At 33.5% G+C, this 27,182-nt stretch overlaps 2 protein-coding genes and 1 pseudogene across 3 annotated transcripts; all 3 read right to left on the bottom strand.

Annotated features, from left to right (window-relative positions):
* Positions 1-3,900: 3,900 nt before the first annotated feature.
* LOC128127144 (uncharacterized) lies at positions 3,901-10,317 on the bottom strand (annotated as a pseudogene).
* A 4,397-nt stretch (positions 10,318-14,714) lies between these two features.
* On the bottom strand, positions 14,715-16,783 carry LOC111882496 (GDSL lipase). The gene is made up of 6 exons (XM_023878865.3): positions 16,264-16,783; positions 16,072-16,193; positions 15,767-15,997; positions 15,437-15,686; positions 15,125-15,355; positions 14,715-14,925 (listed from the first exon to the last, which is right to left on the bottom strand). Exons 1-6 carry the CDS (start codon positions 16,520-16,522, stop codon positions 14,885-14,887), a joined length of 1,134 nt encoding a protein of 377 aa, XP_023734633.1. The 5' UTR covers positions 16,523-16,783; the 3' UTR covers positions 14,715-14,884.
* Positions 16,784-21,918: 5,135 nt separating this feature from the next.
* LOC111882505 (GDSL esterase/lipase 5) lies at positions 21,919-24,589 on the bottom strand. 2 transcript variants are annotated; one of them, XM_042900535.2, is made up of 5 exons: positions 24,160-24,589; positions 23,944-24,063; positions 22,730-22,966; positions 22,381-22,642; positions 21,919-22,299 (listed from the first exon to the last, which is right to left on the bottom strand). In XM_042900535.2, exons 1-5 carry the CDS (start codon positions 24,328-24,330, stop codon positions 22,070-22,072), a joined length of 1,020 nt encoding a protein of 339 aa, XP_042756469.1. In that variant the 5' UTR covers positions 24,331-24,589; the 3' UTR covers positions 21,919-22,069. The 2 variants fall into 2 exon arrangements, with proteins under 2 accessions (XP_042756469.1, XP_023734639.1); XM_023878871.3 differs by having other exon boundaries at positions 23,944-24,068; positions 24,160-24,586.
* Positions 24,590-27,182: the final 2,593 nt, after the last annotated feature.

Raw genomic sequence — 27,182 nt, forward strand, 5'->3', positions numbered from 1 at the left:
TAGTTCCGCATTTTCATACTAACTCTGATAATTTATGATGTTTTGATACATTTGATCCTTTTGAGATTTATGATGATGTTTTGGGATAATGTTTTTATTAACTGATAAATAAAATTTTTGGGTCTTATTTTTGGGACGTTACGTATGGAGCATGTGACAAACGAACAGATCATCTAAGAAAGGAATAGATCATTTGACAAAGGAACGGATCATGCAGAAGGGGGTTTGGAGTACCTGGAAGACGTTTGGAGCACTTGGGAGTGATATGGAGCAACAAGGGGATCTTGTTGTGCCATATGTTAAAGGGATGGGCCAAAAAGGATGCTCTTGCACCATGACATTCCTTCTTGTGCCATAATGCTCCCTCTTGCGCCAATAGGATCCCTCTTGCGCCACGAGGTACGCTCTGATGGGATTTGAGCATAACAAACAATTTTATGTGTTCATGCAACCCTAAATAATTTAATCTACGTTTTCTCTAATTGGACATACAACTTGAACAACAAAATAGAAAACCCTATCATGCTACTATGTATTTCAAAATTCACAAATAGGGTTAGAATAATCATACCTTGATCACTATATAGTAATAGCAGTTCAAATCCTCGTGTTGTTGAAGCCTTGAGAGCAAGCATCACAAATGTCATGTCTCTAATGGTTCACACCCAACGCTAGCAAAAGAAGAATGATTGAGAAGGAGGTGAGAGACTAGAAATTTCGGCCAGGTCTACCAAAGAAAAGGTTGGCCGAAAATCATAGGGTTATGACCTATTTATAGTGCATTAAGGAAACCTTAGATAAGCCCAAATTCAAGATTACCTTAAATCGGGTAATTATCCACTTTCCTTTTTATCCACCATGGATTAGTCTAGAAACCCATAGGCTCCAAGAAACCGTCCCTACCTTATGGTTGATTCTAGATTGCCTCTTACTCAACTATTGAATGATTATAATTCAGTCCCTGCACTTTTAATTAATTCTTTTAATCCTGAAATTAATTCCAATTAGTTTCTGATTAAATATTAATTAAATATTACTATTTCTAATTAATATATTATTCTCATAACATATCAACAAATAATTTATTTCACTTTATTAATCAAATAATAAATTTAACCTCTCTCTCCAAAATCATCTGTCCAGGTGCTAGTTTTGAGGACAATCCAAAAAGACTGTGCCACTATAAATTTAAGTATATACCAATTATAGTTATGGACTTAGACACCTAATCCAACAGTCTCCCACTTGGATAAGTCTAATAACTATAGTTGCCAATATATTCTTCAAAAAATTGATTAGCAAATTGTAGCTCTCAAAGCTGCTGTCGAATCCTGACCCAGTCGATTACGTGTCTTAAAATAAGTGATCAAATATTCCTCCGTTCTACAAGATATCATACAGACATGAGACATGGATTATAATCAATCTCTCTGTCCAAGATTTGTTTCCCGATTTTTGATTTATGACGACTGAAATCAGACTACCAATTGAACATATCAATTCAGTCCAGGCTTGGCAAAACACTTTAGATGTCATCATCAAATCATCGAGGGACCCACAAATATCGCTTTTCCCGTTAGAGCAAAAGCAACGGATAAATTTTGACTTATATGTTTATACTATTCACTCATCAAATCACACACAACAATACATTTTATAACATCAAGTTACCGATATGTTTACGCATTATCAATGCACAACTGACTTGTAAACAACAACTCATATATCTCCGTTTCAATAATATAATTTATTATCGTCTCAAAATTACGTGTGATAAAATCCATGCAGTATTTCTTTGAGTGTGGGTTAATCCAATACTCAAAATCCCTATTTTCCAAGTACTCATGAACATTGCAGCAAATGATTGTTATGTCTATTCCCCATAGACAATCTACAACCCAAATCATGACAGTCTTAATTCGCTACTTACTTCCAAAAGTACGAGCGACTGTCGAATTTCGAACAATCAAATTATTCAGGAAGTAAAACTTGCAAAGTGAAACACAATAATAATCTTATTAACTATGGTCTTAAAACTATTGAAGATAAATAAAACTCTTATTATTTAATCACCACATTAATTAGACTTTATTTGTTGTATATTATTTCGAGTAATCAACTAAATACTTGAATTAAACACCAGTCATGCCATGTTATAAACATACATACTATGTTTCTCTATGGTCTTTCCTTTGTGAACAGATCGATTGGACACTAATCCAATGATGCTTATTTCATAATTCTAAATTCTTGTTACTATCTTAAATGTATTGGAATTCCATCTTTACATGCATTGTCCTTGTGTAATATCGAGGCTTCAAAGTCACAAAGACTTAGCCAATGATATTACATAATGCTCCATTGATCTTTGTTACTAAAAAAACAATTCCATGAGAATAAGTCTCATATTCAAGGTACACTCCTTGAACATCTTCTTTGGATTAAAGTTTCCAATTCATATATATATATATAGATGTTAATAATCAACTCTTACTATGGAATCATTTCCATATTCCCATATAACCATTTATTCTAAATAAGAATCACCTCCAACCAGAATTATGTCAATATGGTCCGTCCATTATAATACTATACTTCTAACCGTCTACAAACAACCAATCTTTAGTAAACCTCAAATTGTTCTTGACAGTTGTTTAACAACTTTAGTCACACCACGTTCTAGTCCTTTTTCCCTCTCATTGTCCAAGACATTTGAAAAAATCAGAACAAGTGAATATTATAACATATGAAAATGATCCTATATCTGAAGCATATGGGACTCGATTCATTATGTCAAAGACTTGATATCTATTCAGTCTCTTACTATAATAATTTTTTTTATATTGAATTTCCTATGCTGAATTGTTTTAATACGATATTCATATATGTCTAAGACTAAGTTCTTTTAAACTATGCAATCTAAACTTTTAGATTTGAAACGAAGTATGAGTGTCCTCTCTCTTGAGCCTTTACTATAGTGAAACAATTTCCAAACTTTGCAACTTGCTAATTTGTAGATTTTTTTTCTACAAATAGTATTGCTAACTTGCAACAATTAACATAACAATTATGCTCCAACTAGCTTTGACATGTATATAGAAATCAATACACTACTAGAAAAAAGGCCTTTTACGACGCTCATTGCGCGTCGTAAAACGCTCAGACGACGCGCAAATGCGTGTCAAGGAAGGCCCTGTCATAAAGAGAGACGACGCGCTTTTGCGCGTCATCTATAGACGACGCGCATTTACGACGCGCGGTTACGACACGCAATGCGTATCAAGGAAGGCCCTGTCATAAAGGAAGACGACACGCATTCGCGTGTCGTAACCTTACGACGCGTGTGTTAATGACACGCAATGCGTATCAAGAAAGCCCCTGTCAAGAAAGGCCATGTCATAAATGAAGATGACATACATTTTTGCGTATCGTAAATTTAAATGTTTAAAAAAAAATAAATTTATATATTTATTAATTTTTAAATTAAATTTTCATTTAATTTCTTATAATAGAAATAAAATACCATATACAAAAAACACAATCCATTGCATAATATAAAATAAATTGCACAAATTATAATGTCATACAAAGAATCATTCAAATGTTAAACAAAAATAATACATTGCTAATATGTGTTATACATTCCTATAAAACTAACAAATAATCATACAACTCTGTTTATTACTGGAAAGGAATGCCAAACATGATTAAAAATATCACTTAATCTTTGATTAATCACCTGCTTAAGTAGAATGATGTTGTTGAGAAGGTTACCTAGCCATGCCAAAATATGATATCTTAGGGTTCATGTCCAAATCAAGTAAAGCATTGCCAGCTTAAATTCATCAAGTCCTTGCCGTGAAGTCTTAGATAGAAGCTTAACTGCAATCTCCAATCCTTCTAGCAGACCCTAAAGATCATTATTGGCCATGTAGCAGGATCAACCTGCAATCTCTTTTCTGCCTTCTTATTACTTGCAGCATCTTGTGCCTGTTTGACCAAGGTTGTGCCTTCAGCAGCAACATGCTGCATTGCATCAAAAAGATAAAAACAGATGACAACAAATACAAATAACTATATTCTACTTAAAAGAAAGAATCCAACTCCTAAATCACAAACCTTTTTAAACATACTAGAGACAGGATCCAATCCATGGGGTATTTTTGGAAAATAGTCTGAACATTCTTGACAAATCATCAACCTGCAAGTGAAGGGTAGAAAGGGAAGAAACAAATGTTCACAACCAGTAAGAAATCTAAACACTAGAAGTTTCACAATGATTGTTGATTCCTATAAACTCAAATGTGAGATGAGAGGCTTGTTCGCAACTAGTAAGAAATACTAAGTAGAAAGAAACAAATTGATGATATTACCTGGTCAAGGAGGAAAGCGACAAGAAATGGTACATAGAAAAAATATATATTTATTTAGAATTAAATAAAAAAATATAATGATAATAGTTTGATATTAAATTATGCTATCCTTGTGAACATTTGTGCTTGTGTCATTGCATGCCTGCAACCCCAATGGTAGAAAAGTTTCATAGTATCTGTAACAAGATATAAAATTATAATTTTTTTAAAATAAAAATACTAAAGTAACAAAAGAATTAAAAAAAAGCTTACTTTAGAGCTACATCTCCACAATGCTCTGCCACGTCATCAAATATGCAAATTGCTATTCTTTTCTCCTCAGATGTCCTATCCTTGCCCTAAATTTAAAATGCAAGTCTTATTTTTAATATTTGTATAAAAACTAAAAAATAAAAAATAATTATTTAAAAAAATATAATTAATGTTACTCAATACTCACCCAGAATGGCATCAAGTAAGGCAAGAGTTCATCAAAAAGAGGCAGAAATGCGGTCTTGAAAGTCTTGAGTAGAGTACCCAAACAATCACCAACCTAGATTTAACAAAAAAGAAAATATTATGAATAATTTATTAAGATAAACAGATTTATAAAAAAATAGATTATATAATATAAGAGCATATACTTCCTCTTGTTTGTTTTCTTCTTTCAACATTTCCCCTTCTTCTGCATCAAAGTCCTCTGTTTTGACTCTTTCACCCCTTTCATTTCTTCTTGCTGAGCTGGCAGTGATCACCTATTTGATCTTTTCAACAATGCTTCTAGCTTGATTTTCATCTAAAAGGGGCCCACAAAATTTTTGCACATTCCTTGATTGAATCAATCATACTTGAGCAAATTTCAGTCTCAGGTTCCTAAAAGACAAAATCCAGTAAATAAAGATTCATATGAGCAAACATAAGTCAACAAATAGGGGGAATGATGAAAATAACCTTGTGAAGAGCCTTTACTAAAGCTGGTATGATATAGTCTGACAACGGTTTACATATGACTCATTGCGACCCTGAGATTGCTCCTTTTCAACAGCTAGTTTTGCTGAACGAATAACCTCAGGCATAGCTAAAAAGTCAAAGAAAAAGTCAACACTCAGAAAGAAAATAAAAAAATAACAGTTAAAGTTATCAGGGGTAAAAGAGGTATTTTATTTCGCCTGAAACTGCATCCTTCCTAACTTCTTCATGGAAATAGAATTTAAGAAGTGGTACTAATGTTGGTGCAACCTGTCTTTTATTAAAAAGTTAAGCCGGTTTTTTTCAAATGTTAAAAGACAAGAAAGGGTAAAAGAGGAATTTCATTTCACCTGATCAATCCATGGGAAAAACCCTTCTTTTAATTCATCAGCATAGCAACACCAAAGGGGTAAAATGCTCATTAACTCTCTTATCTCCAAGTGTAGCTTTCTCCTCAAGGACGCTAGTTTTGATCCCTATTCTTTTATCTCCAAGTGTAATACTCTCAATGCTGCAATATCAAAGGGTAAAATGGTCATTAACTCTCATTCAAGCATTTAATTTATTAAAAATCACACTTTTCATCATCAAACTTGTCAATATTATCATCTGAATCATCAACAGAAGTAATTGTAACATCTGGTTTAAGTTGAACAGAATGAAGCAATGGTGGCATCACAACATTCATGTAAGGGAGAAAATCTTGCCCTAGGCACTTGCAGAGTCTTGCCCATGCCTACAATAAAAATATATAATTATAAATTTATAATCTTTAACTCAATTTGTTTTAAAAGAGTAAGTTTAATAACAGAAAAAGAAAAGAAGCATACAATTTGCTTTATCAGTTGCATTCATGAGTATAGCTTTCAAGTAAGGCAGAACTGTATCCTAATACTTTTGAAAATGCTCCTGTAAATCATAAACTATGTGAGAACCAATTTAAAGAAAATAAACAAGTTGGTGAGAGAATATGAAGATGAATAATACCTGAGATGAATCAGCAACAGATGCCAAAGCAGTCAAAGCTCCCTCTTACACCATCTGCTTTGGATTCTGGAAATACAAAAATGATTCAGTATTCATATATTCATATCTTTTAAGGTTACTACAAAATTATTTATACCTGTAAAAGTACAATTAATTTCCCCACAATCCCATCCAAGTAAGGTTGTAGAAGTTTTGATGTACAATTTTCACTGAAGTTGAGCACTGCTGAACTCGATTTAGAAATCGATTTAACTTCAAACAAAGGTTCGCTTGTAATTGAATGTGTCACTGATTGGTTCGCAAGTCGACACTTTCGTTCGGAGTTTTGCAATTGAAATCTAAAATCAGTCACACGAATCTGAATCAAAATTCAGATGTTCGTGTTCTTGGCTCGCTGAATTGTCATTAGATTTGCTGTTCACAGTCTCGGAATTAGAGGAAATTACTTTCGTTTTCTGGGAATTTAATCGATTCGCAGGTTTGGTAAATATTCTTCGTTCGTATCTTTCATGGAGTATGGGATCGGAGGTTCGTAGTTGGTGGTCTAATTTTGACATTCCAAAGTATGAACAGTGCCTGAAAAACACGCATACATGATACAACAATGAAATCCACAAATACATATCGAAAGATAAAAAAACATATCATTACTCATTAGTAGTATCTTTACTAACCTGAACTCGTGGATTATGGAAATCATCCATTGTTGAAGCTAGTGATGGAAGAACAAGATGATGATATTGGTTTTACAAGTCTGTGCCCAAGTCTCTCTCTCTCTTTCTCTTTCTCTCTCTCTCTCTCTCTCTCTCTCTCTCTCTCTCTCTTCGGGAGACTTCAATTTCACCCTTTATTTCCACCGTAGACGCCACCTATTAAGGGTTCGCGGATGATGAATTTATGAAAATGGTGAATTTCCCTTTTCTGTGACCGATGTCATGAACAACATTTGTTACAGCCACCTTCGATCCTAGATTGTCCTTGAATCTCTCAAGAGTTCCTAGCCCGATAATGATCTCGATTCCGGATCCTTTGAAAGCTTTGTGAACTTCATGATCGGCGTCGTAGATTGAAAGAAATGAGGAGTGGTGATGATATTAGGGGTTTTTTAGGTATTGATAAGTGAGAGAGAAGAACTATGGAAATAAGGCAGAGGATAAAATGGCGGCCTTTCAAAAATTTGGGATTTTCGTTTCCCCCCAAGCTGCGAAGAAGAAAACGCGCCTTTCATTAAATAAAATATAAAGCGACATCTCTACACGACACTCATTTTAACATAGGTGCCCTCCGTGTTTTTTATTTTTTTTATTGGACACTAATTTTAGGGCGCGGAAAAATACGTGTCGTCTATGCTTCATTTTTTAATAAAACGGACATTATTTTTAGGGCGCCCAAAAATGCGTATCGTCAATCACTGCGTGTCATTGTTTGCGTGTCATTAAAGGCTATTTTTCTAGTAGTGATACTTTTTGACTTCCTTACTAAAGTGCAGATTTCTAATACGCGATGCTACGATAAGTCTCCAACCATACTTCTCAAGCTTATACACCTTCATTAGATAGCATAGGTGTTTAAACCCTTTCAGAACTTATAGCTACATGCCCTGAAAGTTCAAACAATTCGTTGCCATTTCTCACAATTCTAACTTATGAAAAAGGATGCCGTAATCATATTGTGAATTTGAGAATGTAATTAACATAACCACTAACCATAATGATATTTTTCAGATCTTTAAAATCTATTAGTGAAAGTGTTTCCTCATAATCATTCTCATGAATTATAGTGAAACCTTTAGCCATCTAGATTTTATGGTGTATACATTTCCATCTGGTAGCACAAGGGCCTAACAGTGCTTCCATGTTGTTAAGCATTTCACTCATATTGATCAATGTACTTTCACTGACCAACGTTCTCTGCCTTTTGCAGTCAAATGAGAACCATAGAATTCATAAGCATCGCCAACCCAACTGAAAGGTGCACATAAACAATAATGAGTCAACTTAACACGATAAGTTATCAACCTCAAGTCATGTGCTAGCGAAAACTAAAAGGTTTACTCTTGAAATTCTTCAAGATCATTAAGACCCCCACTGACTTCTTGACATATAAGTTTCTTTCTCAAGGAACATTCCTTGACAAGCAAAAACAAATATTCAAAAGTCACTGTGGATTCTCGACAAGAAAACACTTCATGAAATTGGTCTAAGTTTATCTTTTGTTTTAACCAAAACATCACAGCTTCCAATTTTGAATGTGCCGGTGTAAGAAAATATTATTACTCCACATTTCATGAGGTGTTATAAACCTATTTAGTATAAAACAAGTTTTCAAGATACGATATATAGTAACTATAGCATGGCTCTAAAACTTTATTGGAAAACGAAGTGTGACTTATCTCTTGATTGAACCATTTCAACAATATCCGATTCCTCTACTTAGTCTAACAATTGCACCAATATTTTCTTTGATGATCAATTGTGATATAGTTCCACAATCATTAATATGATCACACAACACGATACTAAAGTGTTCTCCTTTCCTTTCAGATTGGAAAACTTCTATTTTTCTGCCTAACAGATTCTTCTTATTCACTCTGCTACTCATTGAAACCCTTTCAAGGTATTAGAATTATGCTTAATCTTATAAACACAATCATATTTACTGAAACATCAGTAAATCATGACGAATAAAGTTTTTCATTCTTTGTGGTAGATCTGAATCGCCCATATCAATGGACTAGATTCATTAGTCCTTCACTTTGACTCACATAAACATGTGATGAATGAATTAGTCATAATCTTCCAAAGATCAAGATTCTCATATATCACACAATTCAAATTTTATGACTCCAAGTTTCTGTCCAATTGGAACTTGGGCGATGAGAATTCTTTATCACTTAGTTAATTATGACATTTACCACAAGTGAAATAATAAGAATCAAATCCACAATTAATATTGCTAATAATAGATATGTAACCAACACTTTCATAGATGTCATTGCAAGGAAAACTATAAAGTAAACCAACTATATAAACCAAAATTTCACTTTTACTAATAATAAACAAAAAATTTGGAACTTGTCCTTACAATGCATAATGAAAAACTATGTTTCTAAACATCTCCTAAGCAATCTATTAAATTATCATAACTCCTAAGTAGTAGCTTCAAAAATCTGATCATCGAACCATGCGACCAAAATCCATCTCTCACGATCAGATTCAACTCACTCTTCTTAAGCTTATTTCTTTCTCTTAGATCCTGCAAAACATCAAAATGTGATCATCACATCATGTATTAAGAATTTATGGACAAGAACTATAAAATAATGGAGTTAGATAATGGATGTACCTGAAGTGGAGTCATACAACTTGACTTTACCATCTCTGAGACCTTTCAAGTAGTTAGGGTAGCTTTGCAACCAATGTCCCTTCAATTGCTAATAGAAATATATGGACTCCTTGGGGTTGACACATGGAACTATCTCATAACTAACCTTTCTCTTTACCATACGATCAAACTGTTTGACCTTGGCCCATCCCTTTCCATTGGGAAGAGAAATATGTTCTGGACCACCATTGTCGCTATTGTCTATGGAAATTTTGGAGACAGATCCTTCAAACACTTTTGCTTGAATTGTGCTCTTAAGCATTTCTGCTTCAGCAACAATCAACATATGTGTTAGATCAATTAGGGTTATGTCGTGGTCGCTCATATAGTAGTCTTTAATGAACCAACTATATGACTCAGGAAGCGAGACTAAAACCAATTCAATGGCTAGATCCTTTGGGAAAACGACACCCAACATATCCAATCTGTCAATATACGATTTCATTTCTAGAACATGCACACACACAAACTTTCCATCTTGATGTTTACATGCCAATAGGGCTTGAGTAATTTCGTACTTTTCAACTTGAAGAAAGCATGACTTAGGGAGAGTCACTGGAGGAGGAGGAGGAAGAGTTGAAGAAGCATTACCTCTATTTCTACCATTGCTCAAAAAAGGGATCATACTTTCACCTTGACTAGAATATGGAATATCATTTTAGAAGGAAGAGAAAACCCATTTCCCAAAGAACAAGTAAGGCCATCGTTGTCTGAACTTGACATCTATAAAAGGAGAAAAGAGAATTCAAGTTACTCGATTTTAATCCTTAATTATTAACCCATTAATTTAAATTAACTCTAGATCCATATTTTTGATTCGAACTTTAAAGAGGGATGCTGTAATCAAATTTGAATCTATTTTAGGTAGGTAAGGCTTTTACCAATTTCAATCTCATGAAACACCTAGATCTTTTGAAATTCATTTAACTATTCAATAACATGTTTAATATCGATTATGCTCTCACTTTTGTGATTGAGATGTCGAGGATCACAAACGAGATTTGAATAACCATGCAAATTAGCTTGGTACTCTCGATGTCATTTATCATCTCGTTTTAACGTGTTGGTTAACCACAAGCGCTCCATTAATCAACGATAATTTTCGAGACACCCATTACCAACCTTTATTAGTCCCCCACTAGTGTGTCGGTTAACCACACACACTCCACTAACGACTTATAAAGTGTAATGTGCAATTTCATGGATTAGCATACAAATTCACATTTTCCTAAAGTAACTAAGAATGAGATTTAAAATAGTTTAGTTACTTTATATAATTATATTTTTAATGAGATTAATTTGTCCTATCAAACCCGTTTGGCTAACGACCCACCACCATACAAGAGAACAGTGTGTAAGAATGGATACCAAATGACGTTCATTTTATAGGTCGCTTCCATAAACTTCCCTTATAGTATGCCTTCGTGAATGAAGCGTACTAGCGGTTCGACTGACTTTTCTTTTACATATAATATATATTAAACCTTTTAATTATATACATAGTTTGAGTTTTATTTTAAAACATTTTAAAATTCCAAGGGTTTAATCTTTTAATGAATTAAACATTTAATTTAATTAAATTTAAACCATTTTATGGATTTACTGATTATCTTTTAATTAATCACTTAATTAAATTAATAATAAGATCCATAAGGATGTATTTTAAACTTTTCAAAATACCAAATATCATTTGACATTAAGTATTTAATTTAATTAATATCTAGATTTATTTATACACTTAAAATAATCATATTAATCAACAAAACAATTAGTTAAGTCAATTACTTATCTCCTAATCTTATAGGCTTTTAATTTATCATCATAGATACACCAAAATCGAACTTGGAGGATAAGTATAGCAAATAATTATCATATAACAGCAAATTAGGCAGATAAGGCACACAATTTCGGATCTGACAGCTCAACACGTCGTGGAAGACTATCACCACGCTGTGTTAGGTCGAATCCATAGGCAAACATGCCACGGTGGAAGAACACCACACCATGTTTAATGAACGGAATGACGATCTGTTCTCTCCTCCTTGTTCAAGTTCAACCATTGTATCAATTCAATAGAAAACTAAATCTACGCTCTGATACCACTGATTGAATTTAAGCATAACAAACAATCCTATGTGTGCATGCAACACTAAATAATTTGATATATGTTTTCTCTAATTGAACATATAACTTGAACAACAAAAAAGAAAACCCTAGCATGATACTTTGTATTTCGAAATTCACAAATAGGGTTAGAATAATCATACCTTGATCACTATATAGTAATAGCAATTAAAATCCCCGTGTTGTTGAAGTCTTGAGAGCAAGCGTCACAAATGTCACGCCTCTAATGGTTCACACCCAACACTAGCAAAACAAGAATGATTGAGAATGAGGTGAGAGACTAGAAATTTCGGCTAGGTCTTCCAAAGAAAAGATTGGCCGAAAATCATAGGGTTATGCCCTATATATAGTGTAGTCCGAAAACCTTAGATAAGCCGAAATTCAAGATTATCTTAAACCGGATAATTATCCACTTTCCTTTTTATCCACCAAGGATTATTTTAGAAACCCTTAGGCTCCAAGAAACCGTCCCCACCTTATGGATGATTCTAGATTGCCTCTTGCTCAACTATTGAACAATTACAATTCAGTCCCTGCACTTAGGCTCCAAGAAACATGACCTTGTTGTGCCATGCATGTTCATGTTGCGCCATAGTGATGTTTTTACTCCAATTTTGATGTTCTTGTGCCACACTTGAAGCCACTTGCGCCATCCATATTCATGTTGCGCCATGATGACACAAGATGGACCATATTGGTCCTTGATGAGGCAAATATGCTATGAAGTCTTCTATGACGCTCAAGATCGTTCAGAGATGCTCAGAAGTTTGTATTGCTCAAGGTTTACACCATGTTGTGCCACCATGATGGATGTTAGACCATTAGTGTTCAGATGCGCCACCTGTACATTATGATGCTCCACTATGGTCAATGTGGTCCATCTTGTGTGTTGTTGATGCTCATGAGTTGTATGATATTGAAGAATGTTCCAGAAGATGCTGCATGACAAAATATGATTGGTTGTCACCGTTCATGGGCCTATGGGCTAATAAGCTTGGCCCATTAGGGTTTTAGTTATGATTCTTCAAGTATAAATAAGCTCCTACCCCCATCATTGCAAATTGCTAGATTTATGTGAGAGCTTTAAGTGAGATACAATTTTGAGTGCTTGTAATAGTTCCAGAAAGTTAATAAAATCTTATCTCTCTCGTTCACCCGTGAATGTAGGTTATCTTGACCGAACCATGTTAAATATCGTGTTCTTTTGATTTACGTTTTTCAGAAGCTTTGTGAGTTCACCGAATTTTGTTTTTTAATATTTGTCTAAAGTGCTTAACTTGTTTGTTGTCCCTCAACAAAACTCACTCTTATCATATCTGTTCTCGGGAGTCTCCCTTGGTCCCCCTTTTTTTTTTTTGTTAATTTATTTGCAAACAAGAAAACTAGAGAGCATAACAATACAATTTTTATAGGGTGAGAATGCAATAATAAATAAATAAATAAATAGAGTTGCTTATAACAAAGTAGTGACACCTAAAGAGCTCGGGGTGGGTAACCTCAGGCTATAAAATCTTTTTGTTAGTATATTCCACATTGATATGATACACTTTTATAAGTGAGTATATATGTTGAAGTTCTCATTCTTTTTACAATAATTTTTTTGAGAGACACTAGTTGAATGGTCAGGCCCGTCCCAGAGGGTGGGCGATAGGGGCGACCGTCCAGGGCCCATCATTTAAAGGGGCCTAATTTTTTTATGGAAATTGTTATATTTAAAAGATAATACAAATAATTTTCTTTTAATTATTGATTTATTATAAAAAACTTGATGACATTTGTGTTTTTTAAGGGCCCATTTTTTTCTCTCGCCCTGGGCCCAAAATATGTTTGGAACGGCCCTGTGAATGGTAAATAGTAAAACCTTATATTTATACTGGATTATTTTTTCTCAAAATCTGTCTGCTTTTGGCAAATAGTTAGGAGAGAAGATTATCAATCCACCTTTTTCAATTATTTTTCATTAAAAAACTAAGAAACAACATTTTGATTTTGTTAATCATTTATTTCCATTTCTTTTCAATTCCCTTCTTAAAAAGAACTCTGGAAAACAGGGTAAGCGATTTCATATTAGTTACACAAGTTAAAACAAATCTTTATTATAATAGTCGTACAAAACTAGTAGATATCTATAAAATTTTTATAAATAAAATGCTGAATAACAAGAGTAAAAAACCATATTTAGGAAGCATGCGTTTTAACAAATAACGATAAGTATGACATCATCATCTTGAACTACAAAAAATGGTTGAATTTTGATCGATTTAAAAATCATACTATTCTCATTTTAAACATTCAAAACTAGTATTAAATTGAACAAATATCACATAATTAAATATTTGTAAATATAATTTTGAAAGCGATGGAAGCCAATAGTTGTTGAACGTGTCACGTCTTTTAAGTTTGGTTATGATTGAAGGTTAGACCATGACTTTTTGTCCTCCACAATCTACTCCTTAACAAATTTTGTTTATAACTTTACTTTTATAACATACTAAGGTATAAAATCCATACATATAATATGGGTTTATTTAAGAAAAAAAAGTCATGAAAATGCTAAACATTTGAAAAAATTTGAATTTATAAGAAAAATTAGAAAAATTTTAAATTATTAAAATTAAAGTGTTCTTTTTGTCTTTTAAATTAAAAAAAAATAATTTAGATAAATAAACAAAGAAAACTAATAATGTTTTAATTTAAATATGTTGAAATTAGAAGGAAAGTCAATTATTGAAATTGATATGCATTTATTATCAAATTTATTGCAATTATTACATTTAAATATTATAAATGTTATGTAAAATTTAATAAAATAGAAAAAACCACTAAATGCCATGTGGAAAAAATTTAATTGAAAATAACCACGAAATGACATATGGCCAAATTAATAAGAATGTGACATGTGACAAAAAGATTTTAATTTATTAGAGTAGATAAAAACTCCAACCCACTTGTACGTATGCCACTTGTACACTTTTCAATCCAAGACTAGTATGACACGTGTACATTCACAAATACAAATATGACAGGATACTACCTGTGGTATACAACAAAGCACACTCGACTCAGTCTCAAAGATCTAATTTGCCCGAGGAAGTTGGCAATTGTTTTCCTATAGTGAAAGCAACAACTTTTATTAGAAAAAAAAAATAATAATAACTCGTAAAGTTATAAATATCAAATTGAGAGATTAAATACCAACTCATTAGTTATGGGACTGAATTTAGTTAATTTAGTTATTTATATCTTGTATATAAATAGAGTAGCCAAAATAAATTTGACAATTGACATTCTTTAGTATGTCAGTATACCTTTAAACAAGGCTTTTAGATTGTATGGCGACGTGACACTAGAATCTCCGTTCCAAAACATATTTGCGAATTGTTGGCTCGCAACTTCATTAGGATGATTAGAATCAAAGAAAAAATAATCACTAGCATTTTTACACAATTTAAACTCCTTCACTCCTCTTTTCCCTCCACAACTATAAATCCCACCAAAAGGACCACTACCACAACACGCACTGTCTCCTACCTTGAAACCTTCAATTCAAAATTCAAAATTCAAAATCAATGGAAGTTTATAAATTCAAAACAATGAAAGATATGGGTATTGAGCAATACCATATTTTGATGGGTTCTTCATCCTTTTTCTAATGGCTGTATTCAGATCGTACTTTGCATACATGAATCCTTCCAATTGGTTCTCGAGCTCTTGAAGTTTCTGTGAAAGTTCCTGGTTGTGTAGGCTTACGATGATGTCAATTTCTTCGCTGCAAGTATTGTCTGGTCGTCCTGCACGAACGCTTGGCCAACACCCTATTGGCGGGACTGTAACGATTCCAATTTTCCTTCCTCCTCTTTCATGGATCCCCTTTTTAAAAAAGAATTGAAGATCTGGAATTTGAGAATCGAGGTAATTAAAAAGGAACGAAATATTTGTTATTTGATTACCTTGAACACATCAGTCAAGTTTCCGATCACCATTCCCACGTACTCTTCATGTGTATATGGATAAAGAATACTCTCGTTGTTGCCGACGGGGCTCAGATAGTCGTTGCCTCCACAGCTGAACAAGTAGACGGCATCGGATAACAGCTGTTCGGCTTCCGAATCGCCTAAATTCTGTCTAAATTGTTTCTCTAAATCGCGGAAATACTGTAACTGTGTTTTTAGGTCAACTACCTACACCAATTTATATATGGAATCAATAGATGAGGAAATTTAAATAGAATTCATGGAAACGAAAGGACGCATACAAATCCAGCATGGCTTTCGACTAACGCACCAGCGCCTCCCGACGCAAAGTTTGCTCCATACACGAATTCCTTATTCCGGGGATCGAGATACGCAGGAATGAGAGGCAGTTTCGCTAACTCAGCTGTTTGATAGAAGGTGAGTTAGGAATGAGGAAGAAAAAGAGATAGGCGGTTGTTTGTAAATATTCTCACCGACGAAATCAGGGATGAGTCGACCATCGGAGAATCTTCCACTTGGAGGATTGAAGTATGATTCGCCATACGGGAAAAAATTCGCCTGGAATTCGGGAGTTGTGTTTATGTAGTTGTTGTTTCCAGGATCGTATAGCGAATCACCGAAAACGAAGAGCGCAATGTGTTTGTTGAAATGCGCCTGAGAAATCTGGCAAACTGTAAGTATCAAGAGACATGAAACAGCTACTGCAACGGCCATATGTCTAAAGCTGATCATCAAGTTAAGTTAGCTTGCCGGCGTTTTTATGGGTGAAATTAAATGAATGTGTCGTTCTATTCTTGGATCGCATTTTTGACTCGACCCAATCCAGCCGCCACAACTAGATGGGTCAACAAGACTGGGGGATAACGATATCCCAATTAAAGTATGTCCTATTTTGTCAAAATTTATGGCTCTAATTTTCTCTTTAATATATGCGTGTATTTTTGTCTTTGCATTTTTTGTTCATAAAACATTGTTCGCCAACGTTTCTTTCATGATATATATCATTTTAAAGATAAATGTTAATTTAAATCTATCAAATAACTATTTCCTCAATTTACTGAGTCTTTTAAAGTAACACATATTAATAAAAAGGACAGAGCACTCACAAAGTGATTCAGTTCACCAATTAAATCCTAATCAAGTTCAAAATTTGTATGTTAGATTAAAAGAGTGAATTTGATGATCATGTTTAATTAGTTTGAAAGGGGATCGAAATTATGACCTAATGCAAATTTGATGGTATAAAATATACAATAAGATGAGCTTGATATCGATCATGATTAGATAGTTGTCAATCGTCGTGCCATTTGCAGGACTTTGATTTTTGATTAGAGTAATTTATGTGATTTTCATTATACTCCTTTATGGAATAAAAAATGTGTGGTGAGTTTTATAAATGATTCATCACGTTTTTGTTATATTTATTTATTACTTAAAAAAAAATACAAAGTGTTAGATAAATTTAAAAATTCCAAACCTAAAATTGAGTTACAACAAAGATTGTTGATGGATGTTTATGAACTCATTGAGGTGGATATTAGACTATGGGGGAGTGGTATACAATTTGACCACATTCAATGTCACGTAAGTAGGAAAACACCACCGCCTTCCTATGCGATCTTGGATGCGTTTTGATCAAACATTTCATAATTTATGTTGTATTTCTCTCATTTCTTTCATCTTTCCTTCTCTCTCTCTCTCTCTCTCTCTCTCTCTCTCTCCCTAGGTTCCCACATCCTAGTCCTTAGGTATGGTAAAGAACCAAACAAAGTGTGATATAATTGATATGACACCTACATGGCAGAAAAGGGAGCACTGTTCTTGTGTCACTACTCCCTCCAACCTTATATGAATTCCGATTATTTGGAACTATACATGAAGAAAAATCAAATATCATTCTACCTTTAATTCCAATTTATTTTTCTATTCATTAGATCAAGACAAGTGGAATTAAGAGAGGGGATGAAGATAAAAAATTTGTGGATTCAATGTGTCATTATTTTATATAGGTAAAAAGATTAGTAGAATATTTAATTTTTGTATCAAAACAATGGCTTCTTATACATATAAAAAATCGAATTTTGAAAGAAATAACTAACTCAATGCTTTCTTACTCGGGACTCAATGATGGTTTTGGGGAGATGCCATGCTAATGACATGTTATGTTCTAAATAAAATGCCAAACAAGGGATCAAAAGAGTGCCGCTTGAATTTTGGTTCGTGAAAACTCCTGATTTAAGGTATTTACAAGACTTTATATCATTTTTTTTTATCAAAAACTAGTTGTGTGACCAGTATGTTATACGGGTTGGATAAAACAAAAAAAATAAAATATGAAGGTTTAAACAAAAATTTATTTAAATTTGAAATTTGAAATTTGAAATTTAAAATTTGAATTTAAAAGGAAACATATTCAATAGTATATGAGTTGTAATATTGTAATTTAATGGTTATTTTCAAATAAGGCAATTATTAATTGAGGTGTAAATATGATGTGTTAACTAAAAAAGATAAACAATGAGAAAATGACACATGGAAAAAACATTTATTCAAAAATACAAAAAAATGACATGTGTCCAAGTTAAAGAGAGAGTGACATATGACAAAACTATTTTCATTTATTAGGGAGGATATGGTCTACATGCATCATTTGGGTGTTACGATTTCATATCATTACATATATCACAATAAAAATAAATACTAACCAAATAAAGCAATTCACTACGTGAAATCAACCTTGCAAAAAAAAAAGGACAACATGATTCCACTAATGCTATCAAGTATATATGTCACCCTATCGTATCAAAATTGTCGTCATCTTAACGCTACATCATTACCATATCCACACACATCCTATGAGATATTAACCACTCCACATCACTAAATTAGTTTACTTTTCAATTATTTAATAAACAGTCTCTGCACTACATCATCACTATATCCATACGAACCCCTATAGGATACTACCCATTCCACATCACCAAATTAATTTTAATTTTCATTTATTTAACAAACGGTCTCATTTGTTGTAACACTCGCAGATTCAAGCTAGTCAATTTAGAGACAAAAAACGTCAAAAATGACTTTTTGATAAAAGATTATTTAGAATAAATAATCTTAACCAGGTTAATGTATATGTCACAAAGGTTCCACACATATAAAGAACGCTGAAATCCGAATTAAAACGAAGAAGTTATGACTCGTCGAAGTTTTACGGCTAAACCGACACGACAACACGTAACGTAAAAAGTGAATTTTTGATAAATTACCTTTTAGCCTTAACAATCTAAACAAAAGTCGTAGCATACGTTAAACCGAGAATGTACATAAAAAGAACGTCCAAATCTGACTTCATATGAGGAAGTTATGATTTTTCTAAGATTTCGCATAGCAGTGCACAGCCCGAAAATCGAATTTTTGATCGGTCAATTTTTAGCCGACACAACCTAAATGAGAATTGAGGATCTCATTAATAGGAGTTCAGTGATAAAAGACAGTCGAAAACGAAGTTCGTATGTAGAAGTTATGAAATTTACAAGGTCGTTAACATTATAATCTTCTCATACTGCTAAATTTAAAATTGGTCGAGAATTAGCCGGCAGAGTCAAAAGAAGAGTTGTAGATCTTGTCAATACCTATGCGTAGATATAAAGAATGTCGAAAACGGAGCTCGTATGAGAAAGTTGTGGAATTTAGAAGACAGAAGGGTGCTGCTACGAAGAGGGTGACGTGGCTTAATCTGGACCATTGCTTCCTCCCTATGCCTTGCCACCGGATGATGACACTTGGCACTCAACTCGACGATTTGGGCCATTTTTCAGCCTGAAATACCATGCGAAGCTCACCCTTTTTCCTGACACCATAACTCTTATCTTTCTTTCTTTCTTTCTTTCTCTCTCTCTCTCTCTCTCTCTCTCTCTAACTTCTCTCTAAACCTCTCTCAAAGCCCTAGTAACTTCTAATTACTAGAGGAAAGCCCCAGAGCGCCAGAAGGATCTGAGAAGAAGAGCTTTCGGCTCGGAAGTTCTGCCCCCGCATAGCCCAGTTCTTAGCCAAACCTCTCGGTAAGTGAGTTATGTTTACCCTACTTCAAGTATAGCTTATGTTTAAGTTCAATATCGTTATTATGAACTTATAAACAATAAATATATTATAAAATATAATATACAAAGTGTTATTATAATATATTTTCACTACTCGCGATACGATGAATCTGGTTTGAAGGGCCGCATAGGGTTGTTGGATTTTAGAAGTGTTATAATGCCAAAATGGTCATGCCCTCCAGTGTTTCATGTCTGGACCCTGTCTGTACATAGTGGTTGAAAAGTATTGTTTAACACTTATAAAACAATATTGCTCATAAATAGTCGCGATAAATATTAGACTAAAATCTAGTGGTAATGATACTACGTTCCGTCGAAGGAAAATAGAATTGTTAGAAGCGAAGCGCTGCCCGAGTTTGGAATCATCACTTAAACAAGTGAGTTCATAGTTACTTTCATCTTACACATAGATCTGAAGTATTAAATATAAATTACGTGCTATGTGTGCATATTATTTGTGTTCTTAATATCTATGATGGATGAACGATTTATATATGTTTTACTTGATTTAAACTGTATATGTATTTTTATACCTATAAATATATTGGGTAAAGATCGATAGATGAAAGTTGATGTAAAAGGCGAGAGATGAAAGATGATATAGACGATGAGAGGTGTAAGATGATGAGAAGCCTTGACCTTAACGATGATGTCATCTAGCAGACTATAGATGAAGACCACATACTCTTCTAGACAGTCCAATGGAACGCTAGTAGACTCGCAACCTGTAAGTGTTTTTGAACTACGTGTTCACCAGATGTACTCTAAATATCCTGGCAGCTGCGCCTAATGGATAATATTGGCAATTTTGCCTAACTTTTGAGCTACGTGTTCATCAGATGTATTCTAAAAACCCTGAAAGCTATGAATTTAGTGCCTCATGAAAGAACACTGACAAATGTGCCTAACATCGGTAGCTATGGACTTACTACCTGTTATATAAACCATGACAGCATCGGTAGCGATAGACTTCATGTCTATTCCTTAGGATAATCCTTAGGAATGAATGAATGAAGGATAACTGATTCTTAGGGTAGATCCTTAAGAATAAAGAAGATAATGAGGATGAGTAATTAGGTTGATTGTTTGATGATTAAACATAATAATTATATTTTTGTGGGTTGAAAACCCTATGTACTCACCATGTTTCCCATCCTGACCCACTCAGATTACTTGTATCACATGTATCGATACGAAGCTGCATTACACTGAGAGATTAAAGGAGATGTAAATCACTAGTGTAAATGAATGTAAGGTCTATTTATGTGTCTGTATTGACGATGACAACCCAAAGTTTTAATATAAAAAAATACATTTCTTCGGAAATGCTTTGATAATATATTTATCATGTTTTCTGGAAATAAATTCCGCAATATTATTCTTTAAAAAGGATATTCTGATTTTCAAATAAGCATAGATCAATTTTTAAACTGACCGTGAATTTGGGATGTCACATTTGTCTCCTTTGAGTTGCTTCACATTGCACATGCCACGCATGGCCACGCTATTGAGCCTCCATGTTGCCACCAAGATTGTGTGCACGGCGTGGAGATGTGTCCATGTAGACACTATGCCAGTGGCGTTGCAAACATACCAAACAAACCTAACGATACAATTGTGTATGTCTACCTAAGAAGCGGATGATATATTTATTTAAACATGTATCTGGAAATGAGAAAGCTACATTAACTTTGGTGTAAACCCACTAAATTCTAAAACTGCATGAGAAATCCCTGAAAGAGAGTACGAACATGATTACAATATGTCCCATAAACCCAAATCGAAAAGCATATTGCTTTGGTCGAACGAAATTCTAAAAAAACAATCTAACTTTGCTCTCTCATAATTCTCCTAGTGAGGATGACTATTCCTCATGCACCAATTTCTCCGAATCAAAATGAAATCATCATTTTCAATGTATGTTTCGTAGGTTTAACGTCTATTCATGGACTCAAAGAACCAAACTATGTTTTAGGGTTAAAGCTACAAACTATAGCAGTGTAGCCACAAGTTTTAACAAGCACACACATAAAACTTATAATTTCAATCTATATAACATGTCCCTTTTCTTTACAAAATAAGGTCAAGGATGTGATCTAAAATGAAGTTGATAGAATTAAAATTTCTATATATATTAGAAGCTTAATTAACCTAGAAAGATGGGAAATTATCATGGTCATTGGAAGAGAGCTTTGAGATTGTAAGTTCCTCTACTTGCTTCTTTGTTCCACATTTCATGGGCCATTTCTTCATAAACTCTTTCAGTGAAATGATAAGAGTCCCAAAACACATACTCTTTAGGATTCTCGCACACTTCAAATTCTTTCACCGGCCTCCTCCCTCCACAACTAAACGTTCCTCTAAACCGCCCTGTCCCACAACACGCCGCTTTCCCTTCCTTGTAACCTAAACATAAAACATAATTTTGTCAATCACATGTCACTTTAATTCAAATAATCTTTAACACACAATGTTGCACATATATACCGTATATGGATGGATGTTTTATTCTATGCTTGATATTGCTACTGAAGTCGTATAGCGAATATTTGAATCCATGCAGTTGCTTTGCTAATCTTTTTAGCAACTTTGCAAGCTCTTGGTTATGTAGTTTTGCTAGCAATGAAGCCTCCTTTACACACCCAACGGATTCACTTAATGGATTAAGAAGTATCCTCATCCCTGGAATACAACCCAATGGACCCAAATTCAGAAACCCAAATTTTCTGCCTCCTCTTTTGTGCAACTCCTGTCCAAATTGTAAGCACTTAATGTCAAATCTTGAATATACTCCATTATTGTGTATTAAAGAGTTGTTATACATATACATGCTTACTTTTATAGCGGTTGTTAAATTGCCAAGAACAATTTTTACAAGGAGGGAGTTGGAGTATGTTGACGTGAAATTAGTGGAGTTGGTAATCAAGTATGGGCTTGCGTAATCGTTTGTTCCAATGCTAAACAAATAGACAGCTTTTGACAATGTGTCACTAGCCTCAATATTCCCATAAATCTTTCTCAATCGATTCACCACCTTCTTGTGATTGCTTAACTGGGTTTGAAGACTGATTACCTGTCAACAATTAAAAATCATATCTTTTTTAAATATTTTTTAAAGACTTTGATGAAAGTGACACAATGAATGACATGATGCTTTAGTTCTATATTTACAAAATCACATGTATCCATCATCTATTAGTACTACTATAGCACTAAGAGTTGAAAAATAGGACCATTACCGACCTCTAGCTACTTGTGTTATTAAAATTGGAGTTTAGCCTGAAACATATGTTGGACCTATCAGTTTTGTCCCTGCAACTTTCCTACCCACACCACATGCATTCTTCCACTTGATAAACAAAAAAAAAAAAAAAAAAAAGGTTTCTTGATACTTTTTGTTCACACCTTTGTTTCTATAATTTCAAAATCTTTTTCTGATAAGCATTAACTATTAGAAAAAGATTATTGGCACACAGGAATCTGTTTACAGTTAACAAAGTGGATTTCCTAAAGATATGGGTATCCATATACCCTATTTACTATTATTTCCATTAATTAAAAAAAGCTGGATTAATTAAATCTTTAATAGATGTGGTTTTCCACAATCGAACTTGGTTGACTATTCTATCTTCCATGTGAACTGCACTCTGACCATGTGATTTTGTAGATTCAATTTCTGAAATTAATTAATTGTAGTTTATGTTGGTAAATTTGGCAAAGGTGGGGGGTCAACTTCAGAAAGTGATTTGGTTGGTATTACACCCAACACAATGAGTGGTCTAAAATGTTCACTTACCAGTTAAAAAGGCAAATCTTCAAACTACTTTCCTTTTTCCATCATGGAACCATAAAAAAAATCTAAAAATTGATCATCTTTTTAATCTCAAGAACTTAAAATAATATATAATTTGTGATAATAGCGAAGATAACTGCATAAAATCTGCTCCGGAAATCTTACAATAACTAAAGCTTTGTTTGAATATGCTTTAAAGTTATGTTTGTTGAATATGATATTACTTGTTGTTTCTGCACTAAAAAATAATTACGTACCGATCCCTGAAACGTTTCAACAAGAGCACCTGCTCCTGCGGATGCAAAGTTGGCTCCGATCTTGTAATACCTCCGGCTGTTAGGCTCCATATACGGCGGAATCAAGGGCAACTTGGCGTACTTCACTTTTTCATGATTATGGAAAATAGTAGTTATGATTAAGAAACGGAATCTGGGAAGTTAGATAGATAATAGAAAACAAAAAGACTAGCTTACAGATGAAATCAGGAATGATACGGCCGTCGGAGAAGCGGCCGGTGGGGAAGCGGAAGAATGTTTCGCCGTATGGAGGAAAATTAGACTGGTCGAGAGTGGTGGTGTTAATGTAGTTGTTATTTCCAGGATCGAAGAACGAGTCTCCGAAGACGAAGAGCGCAGCAGCGGCATGTTTTTGGGATTCGATTGATCGAGATGCGAGGAGAAAGAAGATGAAGAAGAAGCAAAGTAAGAATGGTGGTGCCATTAGAAATAAAGGTGGCTTGATGGAGGAGATTGTTTACATCTAATTGCAGACAAATGGTGCTGACTAATGGAAACTTTTCAACTTCTATTTTCGGTCTGCAACGACCATGTACGGCGGTGCCATGTGGATCGGCCCGCTTTCCTTTTTCTCTAATATCTTTAATACACCGGATATTCACAAAAATAGATGTATACGAGATATGTACAAAAAAAAAAATAAAAAAATAATGTTTGAAAACCAATAATACAAAATCCGTTTCTTAGGTCATTTGTTTTTTAGTTGTATTTAATAATACCGTTTTTTTTTCTTTGTTCATATTATTCAAACGGGTAATTATATCATATATAAGATATTATAGTAGACATGGTGTTATCATATAAGATAATGTAATAGACATTATGTTAGCAATGAATAAATTATGTCATGTTAAAGGTTGCTGACATAAAAGATTTGATACCATTTTATCGGTTGTAATCTATATCATTATAATAAGAACATAAAAAAATCAGATGATCTTTTGAATACAATTAAAAGATAAATAATCTGTTAAAAACAATTAAAAACTATAAAATATAATAATTATTGATTGATATTTTATGAAAAAAAAATTATAAAAATAATAACCTTTTAGTTTACTAGACCATCATCATGTATTTCATATTATTTCTAACTAATTTTATATCATAATAAAATAATGAAAAGATACATTATAAAATTCAAATTTCCAACTTGCATTTTATATTTTGGATTTCGGCCAAGAAAAATCATCTACTCATAAATTTCGAGCACAGTTTGAAAATCCGATTAATAAATTACAAAAATTTAATCAGCGTTTTGTGTTTTACTAAAATATCACAGTGAGTTAAAGAACATAACAAATGAGTAGTGGACATGATAGATAGACATAAAATATGACATTTGGTCAAAAAAAAATTGATAGACATTAAACATTTCAAAAATAGGTAAGAGAGTTGCATATTTTGACCTAAATACACTTGATAAAAAGAAGCGTAAGATGCTAAAAGAACAAAAAAAAATTACTTGATTTTGAAAGGAGGCAAAACATGAAAGTGTTTCATGGTTATGTCAATAAGAAAAATGAAGATCCAAGTGAAATCATCATGGTAGATGACACCAAGGTCTTTAAGGTGTTGTTTGTTTTTTAAGAGGTAAAATATTTGTAATTTTTTTTCACATCTGCAAAAGGAGATGTGTAGCAAAAATTTACATTCCACAAAAAAGGTTGTTTGAATAATTTTTGGTGCATAAATGATATAAACCACAATGATCATAAATGATATCAATCAAACAAACAAAGTGTGCATACAACCATTAAACATAATGACAAATGTAGTGGCGGCGGCGGCAGAGGTTAAGGTGTCAGCGAAAGTTGTGTGAATGGTGGCGACGATGTGGCTGAGGTGGTAGTGGAAAAAGAAATATCATATTAGGGATTTAACTTAGAAGATGTTTTCAAAAACCAGAAACTATTTTTTTGTCTTTTGGAAAAAATGACACATAACTTTTTATGTCTACAACGTTCTAAAAAAACAAACAATATTTTTCGTTAATCTCTGCCCGCTAGTAGACATAAAAGTTCATCAAAACAATTTTATAAAAAACAACCTAACACATGACCCTCAGTTAGTTAAAGACAATTTATTTTCCTACTTTTCGTTGCTTTTCGAGGAACCTCACAATAACATGCCGATTCATACTACTGCATATTTTAAATTCATTTTTGCTATATGAATATCTTGGATTGTCCCTTGTCCAATGATGAGATCAAAAAAGAAGTATGAGAATGCGATTATAATAAATTCTCCGTTGTAACGTATGTTTTCCAAGTATAAGTATTTTGACATTTAAATTTTATTTAAGTATGAAATGTAGGGTTTTCGGCATGCCACATCACTAACATTAGTGTGTCGCGATGCGACCTTGTCAATTAAGTAGCAATGCAGTTAGATATGTATCACGACGCGGTGGCGACTAAGGAGTTAAAAAACCTAGGTCTCAGGCCTTGGGCCCTATTTAAGGGTGATAACTTTTAGGGTTTTGTGCATTCTCCAGAGAGTAAACCCTAGCCCCCTTGAGTGTACTTGGTGCTTTTTGGTGGAGATTCTTGAGAAAGAAAGTATATAGAGTGAAGATCCAAAAGTTGTGCATCATTCTCCTCAGTTCTAGACCTTTGTAAGTATCAAAGATCCTTACCTTCCTAAATTCCATGCATAGACCTAGGTTTTGATGGTGTTTTGGTTGCCTTTGTCCCATTATCTTAAGATTTCTTGGAGTTTGGGAACTCTAGATGATTGTTGTTGTCCTAGAATCATTTCTGGATAAAGCATGAAATTTATCCATGTAAAGCCTTTAGGTCTTTTTGGGCCACTTTAAGAGTTAGGGTTTAAGTTTATGACTTAGGTTAATTGAAAATGGATAAAGCATGAAATTTATCCATCAAGTCCCTTAGTAGAGTCAGATATGAAGAATTGTCCTCTGCTTGGTTTTGGTGGTGTTGTAGCTTATTCTAGGTAATCTCGAGTGTCTTGATTTCAACTCCTTTATTCAGTATGCGTTTAGGTAAGTAGACTAGTTAAGTTGGTTACCTATTATTATGGTTTGCTTTTTTGTCTGTTTGTTATATATGTTGACATATCTTTTGATGAGTTGAGGGCGGTCGAACTAAAATGTCTTCAAGTACTTCTAAGGATCGTGGAAAGGCGAAGATGTGACTGTGCACATACATCAACAGTTTATGTTTTAAGATTCCACTATG

The sequence above is a fragment of the Lactuca sativa genome, chromosome 1 (genome assembly GCF_002870075.4).
Source record: "Lactuca sativa cultivar Salinas chromosome 1, Lsat_Salinas_v11, whole genome shotgun sequence".
Taxonomy (NCBI): Eukaryota; Viridiplantae; Streptophyta; class Magnoliopsida; order Asterales; family Asteraceae; genus Lactuca; species Lactuca sativa.